At 43.5% G+C, this 16,417-nt stretch overlaps 1 protein-coding gene across 2 annotated transcripts in view; it reads right to left on the reverse strand.

Annotated features, from left to right (window-relative positions):
* Nucleotides 1–579: 579 nt before the first annotated feature.
* The window catches only part of PRKN (parkin RBR E3 ubiquitin protein ligase), a 1,287,790-nt gene continuing 1,271,952 nt past the window's right edge, over nucleotides 580–16,417 (reverse strand). Inside the window, exon 12 of one of the 2 annotated variants that reach the window (XM_064598332.1) lies at nucleotides 580–1,108. In XM_064598332.1, the coding sequence (XP_064454402.1) occupies nucleotides 1,080–1,108 (29 nt within the window). In that variant the 3' untranslated portion in view covers nucleotides 580–1,079. Of the gene's footprint in view, nucleotides 1,109–12,776; nucleotides 14,149–16,417 lie in introns of those variants that run through there. The other variant, XM_045865856.3, reaches the window with a different exon arrangement.

Raw genomic sequence — 16,417 nt, forward strand, 5'->3', positions numbered from 1 at the left:
GTGGTCATTCTAGGAACAAGCTGGCCCCTAGCAGCTTGACAATCACCCACTGTGTAGGCAGAGGTTGCTTTCTTTTCCTGAAAGACACGTTCCGCAGCACATTTGACGTGAAGCGATCACTGTTCATTGAATCAGGGGAAAGTAATCGGGCATCTTTGGGCAGGTGCACTATGATGTGCACCAAGTTCTATTGGTTTTGCAAACTATAGATTTTCTTTACTCTGTGTTTCCTTTATCCCCATGAATCCATAGTTCCTCTTGCACAGTGGTTCTTCAAATATTACCCAAACGATGAAGGGCAGGTCTTTTAAAAACAAATAGTTCTATCTTATTATACTTGTGACTAATGTCCTATAAGGACATAAAGGACACTAATAACAAGAATATCAGTATCTGTTGTTTAGGTAGCCGTGTTACCGTTAAAATAGTGGAATCAGGAACATGTTTCAGTTATTTTATAAACTGCATTACCTTATATTTTATCTTTTAAAGCAAATGATTCTTAAAGGACGTGATAAAACATGAGTTAGAACCATCACAATATTGGATAAACAAAATAGCAACCAATAAAATTGCCAACTACTTGGATGAAAAGAGCACTGTATTTTTCCCACTCTGAAGGGACAATACTGACCTTAGATTAAAAACCAGGGAACTGAAATTGTTGACAAGATCAGCCAGCGTATTTATGAAACCGCCTTCAACCACATTTCACTCAGTCACTGATGTTTTCCAATGACACCACACGTTTGCTTTCGTGCACCCGTGGGGAGTCAGAATGTTTGATTCTGATGTGTTTTCAAAAATCCAAATTAGTCAACTGACTGCGCTTGATAGATTGGGTGAGTAAATAATCCTGCAACATCAACTGTTCTCTACTGATATGGTGCATTCATTTTGAGGGTAAAGTTGTGGGTGGAAGAGTCTCTGCATTGATGATCCCTGTCCCTGAATGACGTGCAGCACAGCAAGGTGGTTAAGACTCAGAGGTCAGTCTCCAAGGAGGCAGGTGAGGCCACTTCCTACCTGGGTGACCTTGAGCAAGTCAGTGTCTTCAAGGGTCTCTCTCTCTTCTTGGGTCAGATGAAGTAAACTCTCTCTGAAGGCTCTGAAAGAGAAGGCAAAATGAGATCATTTGTGTGCATTCTTAGCACAGTGCGTGGCACATAAGTACTTGATAAATGATTATGATTAACTTTAATAAAATGTGTGTTCTTTCTTTAAACAAGGGATTCAGGGCACCTGGGTGGCTCAGTTGATTAATTATCTGCCTTCGGCTCAGGTCACGATCTCAGGGTCCTGGGATCAAGCCCGGCATAGGGCTCCCTGCTCAGCAGGGAGTCTGCTTCTCCCTCTGCCCCTCCCGTTTGCGCTCTGTGTGTGTGTGTGTGTGTGTCTCTCTCTCTCAAATAAATAAAAAGCAATCTTTAAAAAAATTTTAAAAAGTAAACAAGGGATTCACTCGCAAGGGTATGTTTAGATCTTTCCATTAATAGCAACGACCAAAAGAAGTACACAAGTGAAGATCTCAATGCCTCCCTCCTCAGAGTGAAGCTAACACATTTCCTTGTCCTGTTATGTCTGTGTCCTGCAGTTTGAGAGCTGGGCCTTAGAGCTCATGCATTTTATTCTATGTGTAGCCTGCCTAAGTTAGAATGAGCCTCAAGGATTGAAGGACAAGACTTAAGATACACAGATATTTATTTTCATATTCAGGGGAAAATGTACTCACTTACCCTTAGTACATTTCTGTAAAGATTTCATTTATTTATTCATTGTGTGTATATGTGTGAGGAGGGGGAGGGGCAGGGGCAGAGGGAGAAGGAGAGCATCTCAAGCAGACTCCGTCCTGAGCATGGAGCCTGACATGGGGCTCGACACGGGGCTCGATCTCATGACCCTGAGATCACGACTTGAGCCGAAATCAAGGGTCAGGCGCTCAACCGACTGAGCCACCCAGGTGCCCCTTAAGATACACTTTTTTAAGTGCCTGGTAGGTGACAAGTTTGAACATACTACTGAGATATTTTTCTCTCAGAAAGGATTTCTTTTATTTCTAATTGACAAATTTTCTTTTAACATTTATTTGTGTCTTGCAAATTTCCATGATACTTTCTGGCTGGAACAATATGCCTCATATCAGAAAGAAAAGTCTACTTTACTGCACTAATTTGATGTCAAGTCAAAGTTATGGAATACCCAATATCTGTGAACATCTTTAAAAGGTTTATACAGTGGTGAATTTTATGCCAGCATCCATTCCATTTATGTGCAATTGTCTTTTTTAACATGGAAAGTTCTAGAATGTCTACATTTGACCTTGGATTCTATGGATTTGTGCATCTTATGTACTATCCTTGGGTGTCAGGCTACAAACAGATCTCTTTTGCATCCTCAGAACCTGCAAAGTACCCAGAGGACAGCAGGTTAAAGTCGAATTAAGGGAACGAAGAAGAAGGAAAAAATAAAAAGCAGACAGGAGATGGTGTAACACGAGGAAGAGGAGAGGAAGAAGGGAGTGGCTGTTACAATAAACTGTTAGATTAGAGGAAAATACAGAACATGGGCGTGGGGGTGACAGTTCTCCTTTTCACGGATTCCAGAGGGAGAAGAAGTCAAAAGAAATGCTTAGAGTCTCCCAACACAGAAGAGGAATGGGGTGAACGCAGATATAGTCCAGTAAGAAGCCTAATGGGTGTCTCCTAAGGAGGCAGCCAAGGGTGACATCGTCCTCCTGGGAATAGGAAAACAACCGAAGTATCGTCACTTACACCTGCTTAAATTCCCAGTCCAGAGAACGTCGCAAAAATCAGTGTATCAATAATGTTACTCTTCAAAATCCCTTAGAAAAGGATGGCCATTTTGAGACCAATATATTTCTCAATTAATCCAACATAATCAATTTTTCTTCCAGGACTGAAACAAATGACTATTTCTCAGGCTAAGGACCAGCTGCAGTAGCTGATTTATGTTTGTAGGGCTGCGCTGTATAAAAATAACACAATGGAATCATACTCATGGAGACCAGAAACAAGAATGACCAAAGGAAAGGCAGATTCATGGCTGGTGCCTTAAGCTGCCTCCAGTATGTACATACATCTGAGCGAAGGGTCCGATGAAAGGGTCTGCACTGCTGTGTGTGTGTGTGTTTGTGTGTGTGCGTGTCTTTTCCTGTTTCATAGCCAGGAGGAAATAGCTGATTTTCTCTCAGTTAAAAGTACAAATGGTAAAACTCCACTATACTAATAATCTCCTGGTTACCCACCAAAAGAATTTTTGGAGAGGAAGCATTGCTTACTCCAGCAAATTGAGGTTTTATTTCAACATTTCAACTGGAGGGGAAGACACAGCTCTTTTATTTTATTTTACTTAAAAAAATTTTTTTTAAATTAACATATAATGTATTATTTGTTTCAAGGGTATAGATCTGTGATTCAACAGTCTTGCACAATTCACAGCGCTCACCATAGCACATAGCCTCTCCAATGTCCATCACCCACTCTCCAATGTCCCTCCCACCCCCCTCCACTCCCGCAACCCTCATTTTGCTTCCTGAGATTAAGAGTTTTTTATGGTTTGTCTCACTCTCTGGTTTCATCTTGTTTCCTTTTTCCCTCCCTCCCCCTATGATCCTCTGTCTTGTTTCTCAAATTCCTCGTATCAGTGAGATCATATGATACTTGTCTTTCTCTGATTGACTTATTGTGCTTATAATACCCTCTAGTTCCATCCACGTCGTTGCAAATGGCAAGATTTCATTTTTTGATGGCTGCATAAAATTCCACTGTATGTATATATATATGTATGTATACCACATCTTCTTTATCTCTTCATCTGTTGGTGGACATCTAGGCTCTTTCCATAGTTTGGCTATTGTGGACATTGCTGCTATAAACATTGGGGTGCATGTGCCCCTTCAGATCACTACATTTGTATCTTTGGGGTAAATACCCAGTAGTGCAATTGCTGGGTCATAGGGTAGCTCTATTTTCAACTTTTTGAGGAACCTCCATACTGAAGACACAGCTCTTTAAGAAGAGGTAGTGACAAGAGGAAATTAAATTCTGGAGGTATTTGCCAAGTATGTAAAATATGGTGTACTTTTCAAAAACAGAAACTGTATCTAGTTGGTATTGTGAAAAAGTCACGCAGATCCATCTTGCACTCGACACATTATTTTGTACCTGGGAATATGACTTGGTATAGAAATACTTAAGTATCTGACAGCGTATTTTTTTAGTACACAAGTAATGGACACCATCATTTGCTCCTTGCAGAAAATCTTCATAGCAATTAGAAGCTTCCCAGGGTTGAGACCCTGAAAACTTTGGTGGGGAAAGCAGAAACCTAGATTTGGTTATTTGCTCCTGAGAAATTGGGTTTTCATTTTAAGTGAATTCAAGCATTCTTGACAAGTACTAGAAAGGAATCAGGGCTATTCAAGTGCAGTCCCTATTTATCCATAGGCAAAGTACAGCGTGTGGAGTTCAAGATTTTCCTGAATTGCCTTAATTGTATGTTTTACCTCTCTCAGGGGCCGTCTCTCCTGCGGCTCAGAGCCGTTTACAACTGACTACCAGAATAACCTGGGACTGTCTCCAAAAACGGTCACTCTGGAGCACAGCTTCTCCTAGGAATTATACTGCTCTTACCAGGTAACTTTAGCCAGATGATAAAACAGTTTGCAGACACGCACTTAGGTAAAAGCTCTCCTGGTGTAGACACATGGGGAATTTGAAAGGCAGATTTTCTAACGAAAGGACATTATCTCAGCATACAAAAAGTAGAAGCATGGTAGGCTAGTGGTTCTCAATGGGGAGTGATGTTGCTCCCAGAGGACATTGGGCCATGTCTAGAGACATTTTGGATTTGGGGTTGTTACAACTGGGGGTGACAGGGAGGGGACTGCTACTGTCATCTAGTGGGTAGAGGCCACGGATGCCACCAAATACCCTGCAATGCACAGGACAGCCCCCACCACAGAGAATTCTCCAGCCCCAAATGTCAACGGTCCCGAGGGGAATAAATATTGTTATCAGAGGAAGCAAAGTAAGTTTCAGCTCGTGGGATGAGTGAGCCAACAGGGAGTTTGCACGGACATTTAAACATCATTGATTTGTGAACTGGCACGTGGGCTTAAAAGCTCTTCCTGCCTGATCTTTTGGCAGCGAGTTCCTGCCACTTTCTCCTGATTCTGTGGTGCAGGTAGGAACGGGGCACCAGCTGGGACAGGCACCGAGATTCTTCCAGAAGTCTGCAGAGGTGGCAGGGGCCGGTGGAGCCCTCCTTGCCGCTGGCTGCGACAGGACCACCCTCGTGGCCCCAGTCCCGGGAACAGATCCTTGTGGGAGGTAAGGGAGCAGCACTAAGGCCTGAGTTCTTCTCCCTGTAAACATGTGGTTCCAGATTGTATCAATCAGGGCGCACCATGCATTTCATTTTTTTTCCTGAGACCGTAGAACAGACTTCCTTTCACACTGTCTTGAATATTTAAGAAATCTTTTTTTTTTTTTTAAAGATTTTATTTATTTATTTGAGTGAGAGAGAAAGAACACAAGAGGGGGAGCGGGAGAGGGAGAAGCAGACTCCCCGCCGAGCAGGGAGCCCGATGTGGGACTCGATCCAGGGACTCCAGGATCATGACCTGAGCCGAAGGCAGTCGCTTAACCAACTGAGCCACCCAGGCGCCCGAGCAAACTACACTTTTAAAGCATCCGGAAGATCCTGTTCCAGAGGACCAACCTCTGATCTGGGTAGTATGATCTGTAGTCCTCTATCACTGTAGAACACAGAATATGTGTATATGTCCATGTCTATGTCCATGTCAGTACTTTTAAGCAATAACCCATCTGCTCTTTCCCCATATCCTTACAGAAATGCTTTCATGAAAATATACTTTCAGGCTACTTTTGGCATAATATTCTTAAGGATTAAAACAAGAAATGGCTTCATGTCAAAATGTTCTGCGTGTTCTCCATAAATGTTTTCACTGTTCAGTAGTTCTCTTTATAAAACCAGTATATTGATACCGAATATTTAAGAAATCTTGTTGTATTTTCTTAACATAATGAAGATGTGGCGGTTATCACTGCCCTTATTTCATAGATGAAAAAGCTCAGGCACAGCGGAATTATGACCTGCCTAAACTAAGACTGGCAAACATCTGTCCTCCCTACGGCTGCGGCTGACTATAAGGATTTGCATATTAGCACTTCTTGTGGGCAGACATTGCGCTGAATTATTTGTATATATGTTCTCGTCTACCCTTCCATCCTCCCCACAGGTGGATACCACCATCCTCCTCAGGGGTTTCCATTGAGGCACCGTGGCCCAGAGACGTTCTGGCTCACAGCTGGAGAAGGGCAAACCTGGGATAGGAGCCAGTCTGTGACTTTCCAGGACCCGCCCCTCCCCCCACCCTCACCTCTCCCAAACGCAAATGCAGAGTTCTTACACTGGTAACTAGGAAGGTTCCATCCAACATATGCAAGAACTTTTTTATTTGAATAGGATTACACACTTAAATCATGGAAATTGTATAATCTCCATTCATGTTTTTTCAAAACCTACTTGCTGATTTATCTTTACTAAATTGTGTAGATATATAGCAGTCAGATAAGGGCACTAAACCTAATTCATGCATCCATGCCCTCACTCATGAAACATTAAGCACCTACTGTGTACCAGGCATAGTTCTAGGCTCTGAGTGAGGAGGGGGTGGTAATCAAGATTATTAACTTTCAGTGCTTCTTCCTCATGTGGTCACTACCTAGTTCGGGAGGCGAAGAGCCATATTACCAGGCAGAATATGGTCTGATTCAGAAGAGAAGTGTGAAGTCTGTGACATTTCAGAGACATGGAAGAACCCAAGCCTGGTTGAGCTGAAGGGGCTAATTTGCCTGGAGCCTATGGTGTGTGGGAGTATTTTAAGGGGATGTACCTGGAAAGGGGGCTTCGATGGGATCTTACAGAACCTGGATACGCTATGGAGGAGTTTGGTTCATACTCGGTAATGGATGAGGTGCTGTCTTGGCCTCCTCGCCTTTCTGGGTTTTGTTGGTGGTATCTGTACGCGTAACTCGGGCCGTCTTTGTTGCTCATGTCTATCTGGTTACCAAGTTCTGCCATTTTTTTTTTTTTCCAAATGTCTTCCACATAGGATGGCCTGGGTAAATTACCTATCTCTGTGAAATCATTTCTCTTCATTTGTAAAATGGGAGTCCTATGTATGCATTGTCAAGGTTAAATGGGAAAACAGACAGAGGACCAGGAGGTGGTGGTGTGGAGATTCAGCCTCTGCGGCCCCCTCTTTACTTTCATCTTCTTCCTCCCCTTCTTCAGCCACTTAATGTCCCACCACAACCTGAGTGACCTCCTGGTTTGTTCCTTCTTTGCGAATCCAAACATTTCTGCCACTACTCTCTGGTATGAGCCCACTCTTTCATCCTGGGGATTTAAGCAAGTGAGATTGTTGAACTAGAAATAATTTATTCACTTGACTACTTATGAAAGGATTGTTTTCCAGCTCATTAAAAATGGTTCAAAAGACTTATTTCATTGATCTTAACATCCTGAATCAAGAGTTCAGTTGGGGAAGACCTTTTGCCAATCGCATCCATCCGGGCTTTGTAACTGTGTAGGCAGAATAGTGATGTTGCCTTATTAAAGTAGAAACTCCAGCCACCTGGCTGAGTGATAGAACATTAGCAAGTACATGTAGACCACGTTTTCTTTCTCAAACCCAGTTAATTAAAGTCAAGGAATATTTACTGAACCCCTAAAGGGTAAAGGCATGCTGTTCTGACTTCAACCATTGGGTGTCCCCAGTTTTAACCCTGAATTCCAACTGATTTCAGGAAAGAGTGTCAGGAGATTCGTGATTTCTATTTCTATTGCTTAGCGTATTATTGGAATTATTTGTTAGGAAATTATTTTAAACAGAATTGTTTAAGTACTGCAAAAATGAAAATTGTTTCAATTTATAGCAGAAATCCAGGCTCACTTGGTATTTCTACATGTTTGATGAAAGCAAAAGACCACATCTGAATAGTTATCCATGAGACCAGAAACATATATAAAATGCAATTGACCGATTTGCTAATTGTTCTTCCTCATGTGAACATCTGTTTAGAGGTTACTACCTATCACAGATACCCTACAGAACTGAGCTAGAACCTGGGTCCAAAGCCCCATTCTATGCTTTCTTCCCTCTTTCCTGGTGAGGAATACAGTGCGAGGAGGCTCCCAGCAGGATCTGAGGCGGCTCTGCTCGAAGGCATGGGCCCCGTTCTCGGGCTTTCCGTAGAATTTCTTGCTGGGGCGCTGTCTCTCCCAGTAAGTGCGGCCTCTGAGCCTCACGTGGCGTCCTCTGAGCAGGTGTAGCCTCCAGCGCGGACTCTGCCTGCGTCTGCCTTCACTTGGACAGCAGGATTGGCCTCATTCCAAAGACACACTGCTTTTCTTAGAAGGAGGCAAGATCATAGGAACAGAGCAATCAGAGGCCTCCTGCAGCCTTCTGGCTTGAGGCTAGTCCCCCTTCTGCAATCAGATCTTCTCTCTTCTAGAACATTCAGTCACAATTCTGTCCTTTTCAACTTCTCTCTATGCACTGGCCCTGCCCTGCAGTCATGATCCTATCTTAAAACAAATGCTTTACCTCGACCCTTTATCTCTCCCCTCCCACCAAGCGTCCATCAAGTCCTTCGAAAGACCAAGGTCATAGTTGGTCTCGCTACTTCTCCATCTTCCACTTACTCTTTTTTTGGTAGCAGCTTCGAGATTTAATCCACGTATCAAGCAGTTCAGCCATTACATTGTATAAGTCAACAACTTTCCATAAATCCATAGAGCTATGCCTTTATCACCAAAATCAACTTTAGGATATTTCCATCACTCTCCAAGAGAAAGTCTGTACCCATTGGCGGTAGCTCCCCATTCCCTCCACCCCCAGCCCTCGGCAATCACCGCTCTACTTTCTGTCTCTATGGAATTGCCTCTTCTGGACAGCTCATATAAAAAGAATCCTATAATATGTGGGCTTTCGTGTCTGGCTTCTTTCACTCAGCATTGTTTTTAAGGTTTATCTACCAGCACTTCATTCCTTTTTATGGACAAATAATCTTCCAGTCTATGGACACATCACGCTATTTATCTATTTATCAGGTGATGGACATTGGATTGTTTCTACCTTTTTGCTGTTATGCATAAAGCTTCCCTGAACATTCCTGCACAAGATTTTGTCTGGATATATGTTTTTATTTTTCTGGGGTGGGGTTGGTCACCTTCCCCTGTGGCATGTGGCTGAATAGGAAAGGAGGAGAAAACCGAACAAAATCAAGGTCGGTCAGGTAAAGAGGGAGAAGAGGAGAAGAGGTGATGGGTCAAGCCAATCATGGTCACTATGATGTTTCTTATTGTAATGAGGGTTAAATTTAATGAGCACACCTTTAGGTTTCACTTTTTCTTTCTTTTTTTTTTTTTTATTTGAGAGAGAGAGAATGAGAGACAGAGAGCATGAGAGGGAAGAGGGCAGAGGGGGAAGCAGACCCCCTGCCGAGCAGGGAGCCCGATGCGGGACTCGATCCCGGGACTCCAGGATCATGACCTGAGCCGAAGGCAGTCGCTTAACCATCTGAGCCACCCAGGCGCCCAAGGTTTCACTTTTTCTTTATGAGTCATTTTCTTTACCAAGTTTGGAAACATCCTTCAATTTCTAGTTTTTTTAGTATCTGTTGTTCGATAAGAATAAATGTTTACTTTTACCAAATATCATTTTGCCATCAAATGAGATTACTTTGTTTGCCTATATTGTGAAATGCTACATTTATAGATTTTTATTATTAATATAACATTAATTTCGTGGGATTACAACTTACTTGATTGTAGTGGGCAGTTCTTTTAATATACTGTTGAAAATGTCTTTACAGTTCTTTATTTAAAATGCTAAGATTTGGGGCACTTGGGTGGCTCAGTCGGTTAAGCGTCTGCCTTCGGCTCAGGTTATTATCCCAGGGTCCTGGGAATCTCTGCTCATCAGGGAGCCTGCTTCTCCCTCTCCCTCTGCCACTCCCTCTGTTTGTGCTCTCTCTTTCTGTGTCAAATGAATAAATAAAATGTTTAAAAAATTTAAAAATAAAATGCTCATATTTAAGTTGTAATATATAGGTAGGGATTCAGTTTTCTGGACCATAGGCAAACAATGTAGCTTATGCACATGTAGTAGGATAAGCTACTAATAAGAATACTGAATGAGTATTAATGCAGAGATGTATTAAGACAGCTGGGAAAAAATATTCAGCAGTTGAAGGAGATTTTGTGGCCTGAAAGTCTACAGAGAATTGCCCCATCGAAGAGGGCTCCCCAGGAAGCCCCCAGATATCTGGTCTGCATGGTGACCCTCCTCACCTCCGTCCAGGACAGACGCCCTGGCAACAGTTAACTCACTACTCAGACCTATTTGGACACATTCAGGCCAACAGATGGACTTTCAACTTTAATGGAACACCTTGAACATCCCGGAGCTTCTCTACCTTGAGGCCCTCCCCTGTGGGCACCATTGCATTGCCATGTTCTCCACATGAACCCCACGAAGAACGCCCGACACACATTCACAAGTAAGACTGGTCTATAGATTTCTGTTGGCCTTCTCTCTTTTGAGTAATGGTTTTTTTTTCCTCTGAAAATGATGCCTTTTTGTCATAAAAAATTCAAGTACTATAGAAAAACGCAAGGAAGAGAAAAGTCACCCCAAATCTCACCACCCCAAAAGCCAGCATTGCTTTTGGTAAGCATCATTCCAACCATCAAACTCTGCCAAGCTTGCAGATGGAAGGGTCAATGGACTGTGGATAGAAGCACAAGTGAGTGTGACTTCATTTTATAACAAGGGAATCATAGGAGACATGCTCTCTCGTCCTGTGAAATATTAATTTTCAGATCATGTGAAGTTAGTGGAAAGAAAAGAAAATGAAGTGAAACAGAATGGGCAGATAAACTTATATAAATATTTCTTCAGACGCTACATTAGTTCCCAAAGTTGCCTCTACTGTTAAGAAATTGCAAGAACCACTGAGGGGTCAAGACTATATTCCTTTTGCCACGTTTTCCCAATGTTGGATAATCTGGATTGACTCTGCTCTGAAAAACCAGGTGAGATGCACTTATTCATTTTCTGACCTCCCTTCTCCAATCTCCTAATTTTTTCCCTTACGTGCTGCAAACGTAATTCCCCTGGGGAGTTGTGTGTTTGTTTTTTCATGATTCTTCCTTTGAATTGACCCCATGGGAATCAACACTCATCGCTTAGCCTTGAGCCATGGCTTCTCCTTTATTAACTAAATTACGCATTTGCTTCTGATCAAATTGCTGATTTGGAAGGAGAAAGTCCAGTCTAAAATACTGTATCACAAACAGCCAGAGATGCACTTCTTATCTTGGGCATGAAGGTTAACAGCTTAGATCACCTTTGGTCATGTCTTTACCAATTTAAGTTATCATATAAAATTATTATTTTGAAGCATCTATGGATTAAAATGACTTATTTGTAACACAAAGGCCTACAAAAAAACATACTTCTAGGACAGACATGGCCCCCCTCCTGTGTTCTCCTCCACCAGCCCCACAGCCATCCAAGAGAAGCCCAGGTTCACCCTCTCTGCCTCACTCATTTGTCACATCCAACTGATGACCAAATTACATACTTCTTAAAAAATGTTAGTCTTTTTATTTTGGAGTAATTCTAGATTTACAGAAAAGTTGCGAAGATGTAGACAGCATTCCTCTTTATTTATACAACTTCTCCTAATTTTAGCATCTTGCATAATCACAGCACGATTTATTCAAGCTAAGAAATTAACATTGGTACAATGCTATTAACTGAGCTCCAGACTTTATTTGGATTTGTTCAGTTTTCTGTTCACCTCCTATTTCTGCTCCTGGATCCAATAGGCATTGATTTTGAGACCTACATACATATCGATGTCTCCTCTTTGTGGCCACTGCCCTGCCTCAGTTCTGGCCCCAAGCTCCTCTCAACCCACTCTGGAGAAAGTCTTCAAATGGTCTCTTTTTGCCAGTCCCACACCCAGTGGAATGACTTTTCTAAAACCCCGACTGGGTAGAGTCCTTTCCCTCAGTGGTGTCCCGTCGTCCATGAGACGGAGTAGGAACTTCTCAGCGGTCTCCACCTGGATCCATCTCGCACCTGCTTCTCTGGCCCTGTCTTCCTCCGTCACTCCGGCTCCGAGACCCACTCGGGAAGGGGGCTGTGCATCTGATGCTGCTGGTGCCCAGCCTCCTCTCCCTGCTGCTGGCCACCTGCCCGCACACCCCCATTCCTCGTTAGTCTGAGCCTGGGAAGCGTCCCTCCTCCTTTTCCTCACCAGACCTTGAGCTGGTACAACTTCTGTGAGAGCATCAATCCAACTGCCTTGTTGTCAGGTGGCTGCCTCTTCTGCTAGTTTGTCAGAATTTTGAGCAGAGCAATCTTGTCACTATTTTTGTGACCCTGACGCCCAAAGGATTCAGTACTCAGTAATTATGTGTTGGATAGAGAACACAAGTTTGAAAAAAAATTAGTGTTTCCCTTTAATGTGTCTTCATATTTGAATCTGTAAAACTATTTTTCAGTTACTGTGAGAGGGACCCACCACCTGTATTTAACGTTTTAATGGAACACAACCATACATTTCCGTTCGTATATCGTCTGAGTGGCTGTCACTCGGCAGAAGCAGAGCTGAGTAGTTGCAACAGAGATTTATGGCCCGTAAAACCTAAAATACAGCGGACACTGGAACCATGTGGGGGGTTGGGGTGCTAACCCTCCACCCCACACAATCACAGATCTGTACATAACTTTTGACCTTCCAAATCTTAATGACTAATAGCCTGCTTTTTTTTTTTTTTTAAAGATTTTATTTATTTGAGAAAGAGAGAGCACAGGGGGAAGGGCAGAGGGAGAGAGGGAGAGAATCTCAAGCAGACTTTGAGCTGAGCACAGAGCCTGATGTGGGGCTCGATCTCGTCACCCCAAGATCATGACCTGAGCCGAAATCAACAGTCGGATGCTTAACTGACTGAGCCACCCAGGCGCCCCAACTAATAGCCTACTTTTGACAGAAAGCCTTACTGATAACAGAAACAGGGGATTAACACATATTTTGTACGTTATATGTATTGTATACTGCAGTCTTACCATCAAGTTAGCTACAGAAAAACATGGTCAAGAAAATCATAAGGAAGAGAAAATACATTTATAGTACCGTACTGTTTTATCGGGAAAAAGAAATCTGCACATCAGCGAACCCGTGCAGGTCAAACTCATGCTGTTCAAGGGTCAGCTGCCTTCGTGATCTGACTCTTTACGGAAAAAGTTTGCGGACCCGATGTTTGATGTTCCTGCGTCTAATCCGCTTGAGCGCTGGTCTCCCCTCTGTAATGATGCTGTTACCGGAGCACCTGGGCAGACCAGTCTGGCCGCCTTGACCGGTCATGGCCAACCCTCTGGTGGTCATTTCCGTAAGAGCTTTCTTTCCCATCAGTGTTACAATCGGGGCAGGAATAAATAAACATGGGCAAGCAGTTCAAATAGACATTTTGCTGTAGCTAGAGAGCAGATCTGAGGATCACGAGACCCTGTCTCCGGTCCTTGTAACTCTTGGCCAGGTGACCTCTGTGACTCCGCCAGACACACCGGCTTCTCCCACGGGGTTGAAGAGAAGGCACAGACCCAGGGCTCCAACACAGTCAGGTGATGCTGCTGATGCTGGATCGCTGGCAGTTATCAACCGTCACAGTTCTAGGTGTTTCTCAGTGTGAGGAGAATCAGGGTGAGAATGGCCCACGTTCAAAGTTCCTTGACCACAGATGATACCGCGACGAGCGCGTGTTTCCCTGATCCCTCTAAAGGATAGCTTCATTGAAAAACATCAGAAACTGAAAAACGGTTCTGTATTAAAGTTTATTGTTGAAACTATTGTGGCACTAGGACATGTTTGTTCAGATGACTTCTGACGGAATCTGTCATAGAAATGATGAATAAAAACGGTTGGGAGACTCTGTCCTAAATCAACTAGGAGACCCACCTCACGAAAATTGTTGGGGTGACCAAGACAAAATGAACCAGAAAACCTGGTGACGGAAAATCTTCACCTGGAACGTGAAACGGGAAAGGCGAGAGAATAAAAACAAATTGTGACTTTTCGATTATAGCCAGATTAAAAGGAACAATGGCAATGTTTCAGTTTTTTTTTTTTTTAAAGATCTTATTTGAGAGAGAGAGCGAGCACGAGAGAGCACAAGTGGGGGAAGGGTAGAGGGAGAAGCAGGCTCCCCGCGGAGCAGGGAGCCCGATGCGGGGCTCGATCCCAGGACCCTGAGATCATGACCTGAGCTGAAGGCCGATGCTTAACCAACGAGCCACCCAGGCGCCCCAAAGGCAATGCTTCTAAATAACAGTTTGTGCAATGGCACTTGGTGTTTCTGACACAACTCCCTGAGGGGTTAACTGTTTTGGTCAGGTGGTTTTTGCATAGATTTGAGGCAGGTGGGCAATGGGTAGGTGGGTGGGCGTGAGCCCCTTGGCAGATGATTGTTGATGTCTGTTCTTTAATTATCATTTACAAGAGAAGTTGCATCGATGAGCTGCCCTCCTGGGGCTAACATTCTAATAGGGGAGACAGCAGAGACCCCATAAACAGGCAAATGCATGGTATGTTCAGATACAGGTGAACGATGTGGAGAAGGGAGAGTGAGTGAGCGCCAGCAGGGAGCGGGGGAGCAGGCCGTGTGGTTCCGGAAAGAGGGCGCCCGACTCAGACACCAGCTGGAGGTCACTGCAGGGAAACAGGCCACAGAGAGCAGGGACTCCACTGGGATAATGCACAGAATGCGTGTGAGATCATGAAATCTGAATGTCTCCGTGACAAATGGCCGGAGAATAAAGCCAGCTGCTGGTGCAGAGAGATAGTGCAGAATTTAGGGATTCTAGAATACCATTCCTGGTCCCGCGTGAGTATCAAGGGCTTGCTGTGGTTTCCGGAGGCCCTATTTTTAGTGGGATAAGCTCCTTTGGGCGGCATCAGTATCCAAGATGTTGGCCTCTTGATTGGTTTGGCTTGCAGATGGATCAGGGGAACCTTTGCAGAGGCAGGCTGCGAGGGAGCAGGGGAGCTGACGGTCTTCAAACTTATTAAAAGAAATTGAAATGACTTCATTCAATTTATTCGATTTACTTCACAAAAGAGAGAAGCAGGCTTGTATTTCCCATCACTTATGAACAAAACAAGGTCACCACACCTTTTGTGACATTGATTTGATCTCGGCTCACGTCTTTCTCACACACTCTGTTAGCTGCACTGGATCATTCTAGCTTCCTGAAATCGATCGAGTTTGCTTTGGGAAAGGGAGAAATCAGAAACCTAAGACCATTTTTCTTTTATATTAATGAGGCAGAACTGGCCACTTAAGTTGGCACCTTAACCTTCTACTTCCTCGCCTTCTTAGGGAACAAGAGTCTTTCCAGGAGCCAGGAACCCTCCCAGCCCCACCACCCCTCCCCTCTGCGGAGCAGGTGCACCAGAAGCAGGAGAAAGAATGCTGCTTCCACGCTGGGCTGCAAGCAGATTCGTGCCTTCCCAGAGTCAACTCCTCTCCCAGCCCACTTCTCTCAAATTTGTTTGGTAGAACTCTTTTGAAAGAAGCAGTAGTCTCTAATCTACTGTTTTGTTATTTTAGTAAAAGTTCAGGTAATTCAAGAGCAGAATTATTTTAAAAAAATTTTTAAAGATTTTATTTATTTGAGAGAGAGAGAGAAATAGCACGAGCAGGGGGTGGGGGGCGGGGAGCAGAAGGAGAAGCAGACTTCCGCTGAGCAGGGAGCCCGATGTGGGACCCAATCCCAGACCCTGGGATCATAAACTGAGCCAAAGGCAGACGCTTAACCAACGGAGCCACCCAGGTGCCCCAAGAGCAGAATTATTGATGGGAAAATCTTCACTCCTTGGCCGCAAGCAATATGAGATGTTTTTACTGTCACAGGATATTAAAAAACTATTATTTTCATTTAAAGTGATATTTTCACACTGCCAAAAAACACAGAAAGTAGAGACAAGTAAAAGAAAAAAATCACATATAATTTTATCACCACAGCAAATTGCATTTTAATGTATGTTCTTCAATCATTTCCTTTTTAGAATTTCTTAAATAATTTCAGTGACAGCACACACACATTTCTGGTAAACTCCTTTTTCCTTTTTTTTTTAAAATAAATTTTATTCTTTTTTTTAAAGATTTATTTATTTATTTGAGAGAGCGAGAATGAGAGAGAGTACATGGGGTGGGGGGAGGGTCAGAGGGAGAAGCAGGCTCCTTGCTGAGCAGGGAGCCCGATGCGGGACTCGATCCAGGGACTCCAGGATCA

The sequence above is a fragment of the Mirounga angustirostris genome, unplaced genomic scaffold (genome assembly GCF_029215605.1).
Source record: "Mirounga angustirostris isolate CCGP_5_RB_7025 unplaced genomic scaffold, mMirAng1.0.hap1 SCAF_8, whole genome shotgun sequence".
NCBI classification, from domain to species: domain Eukaryota; kingdom Metazoa; phylum Chordata; class Mammalia; order Carnivora; family Phocidae; genus Mirounga; species Mirounga angustirostris.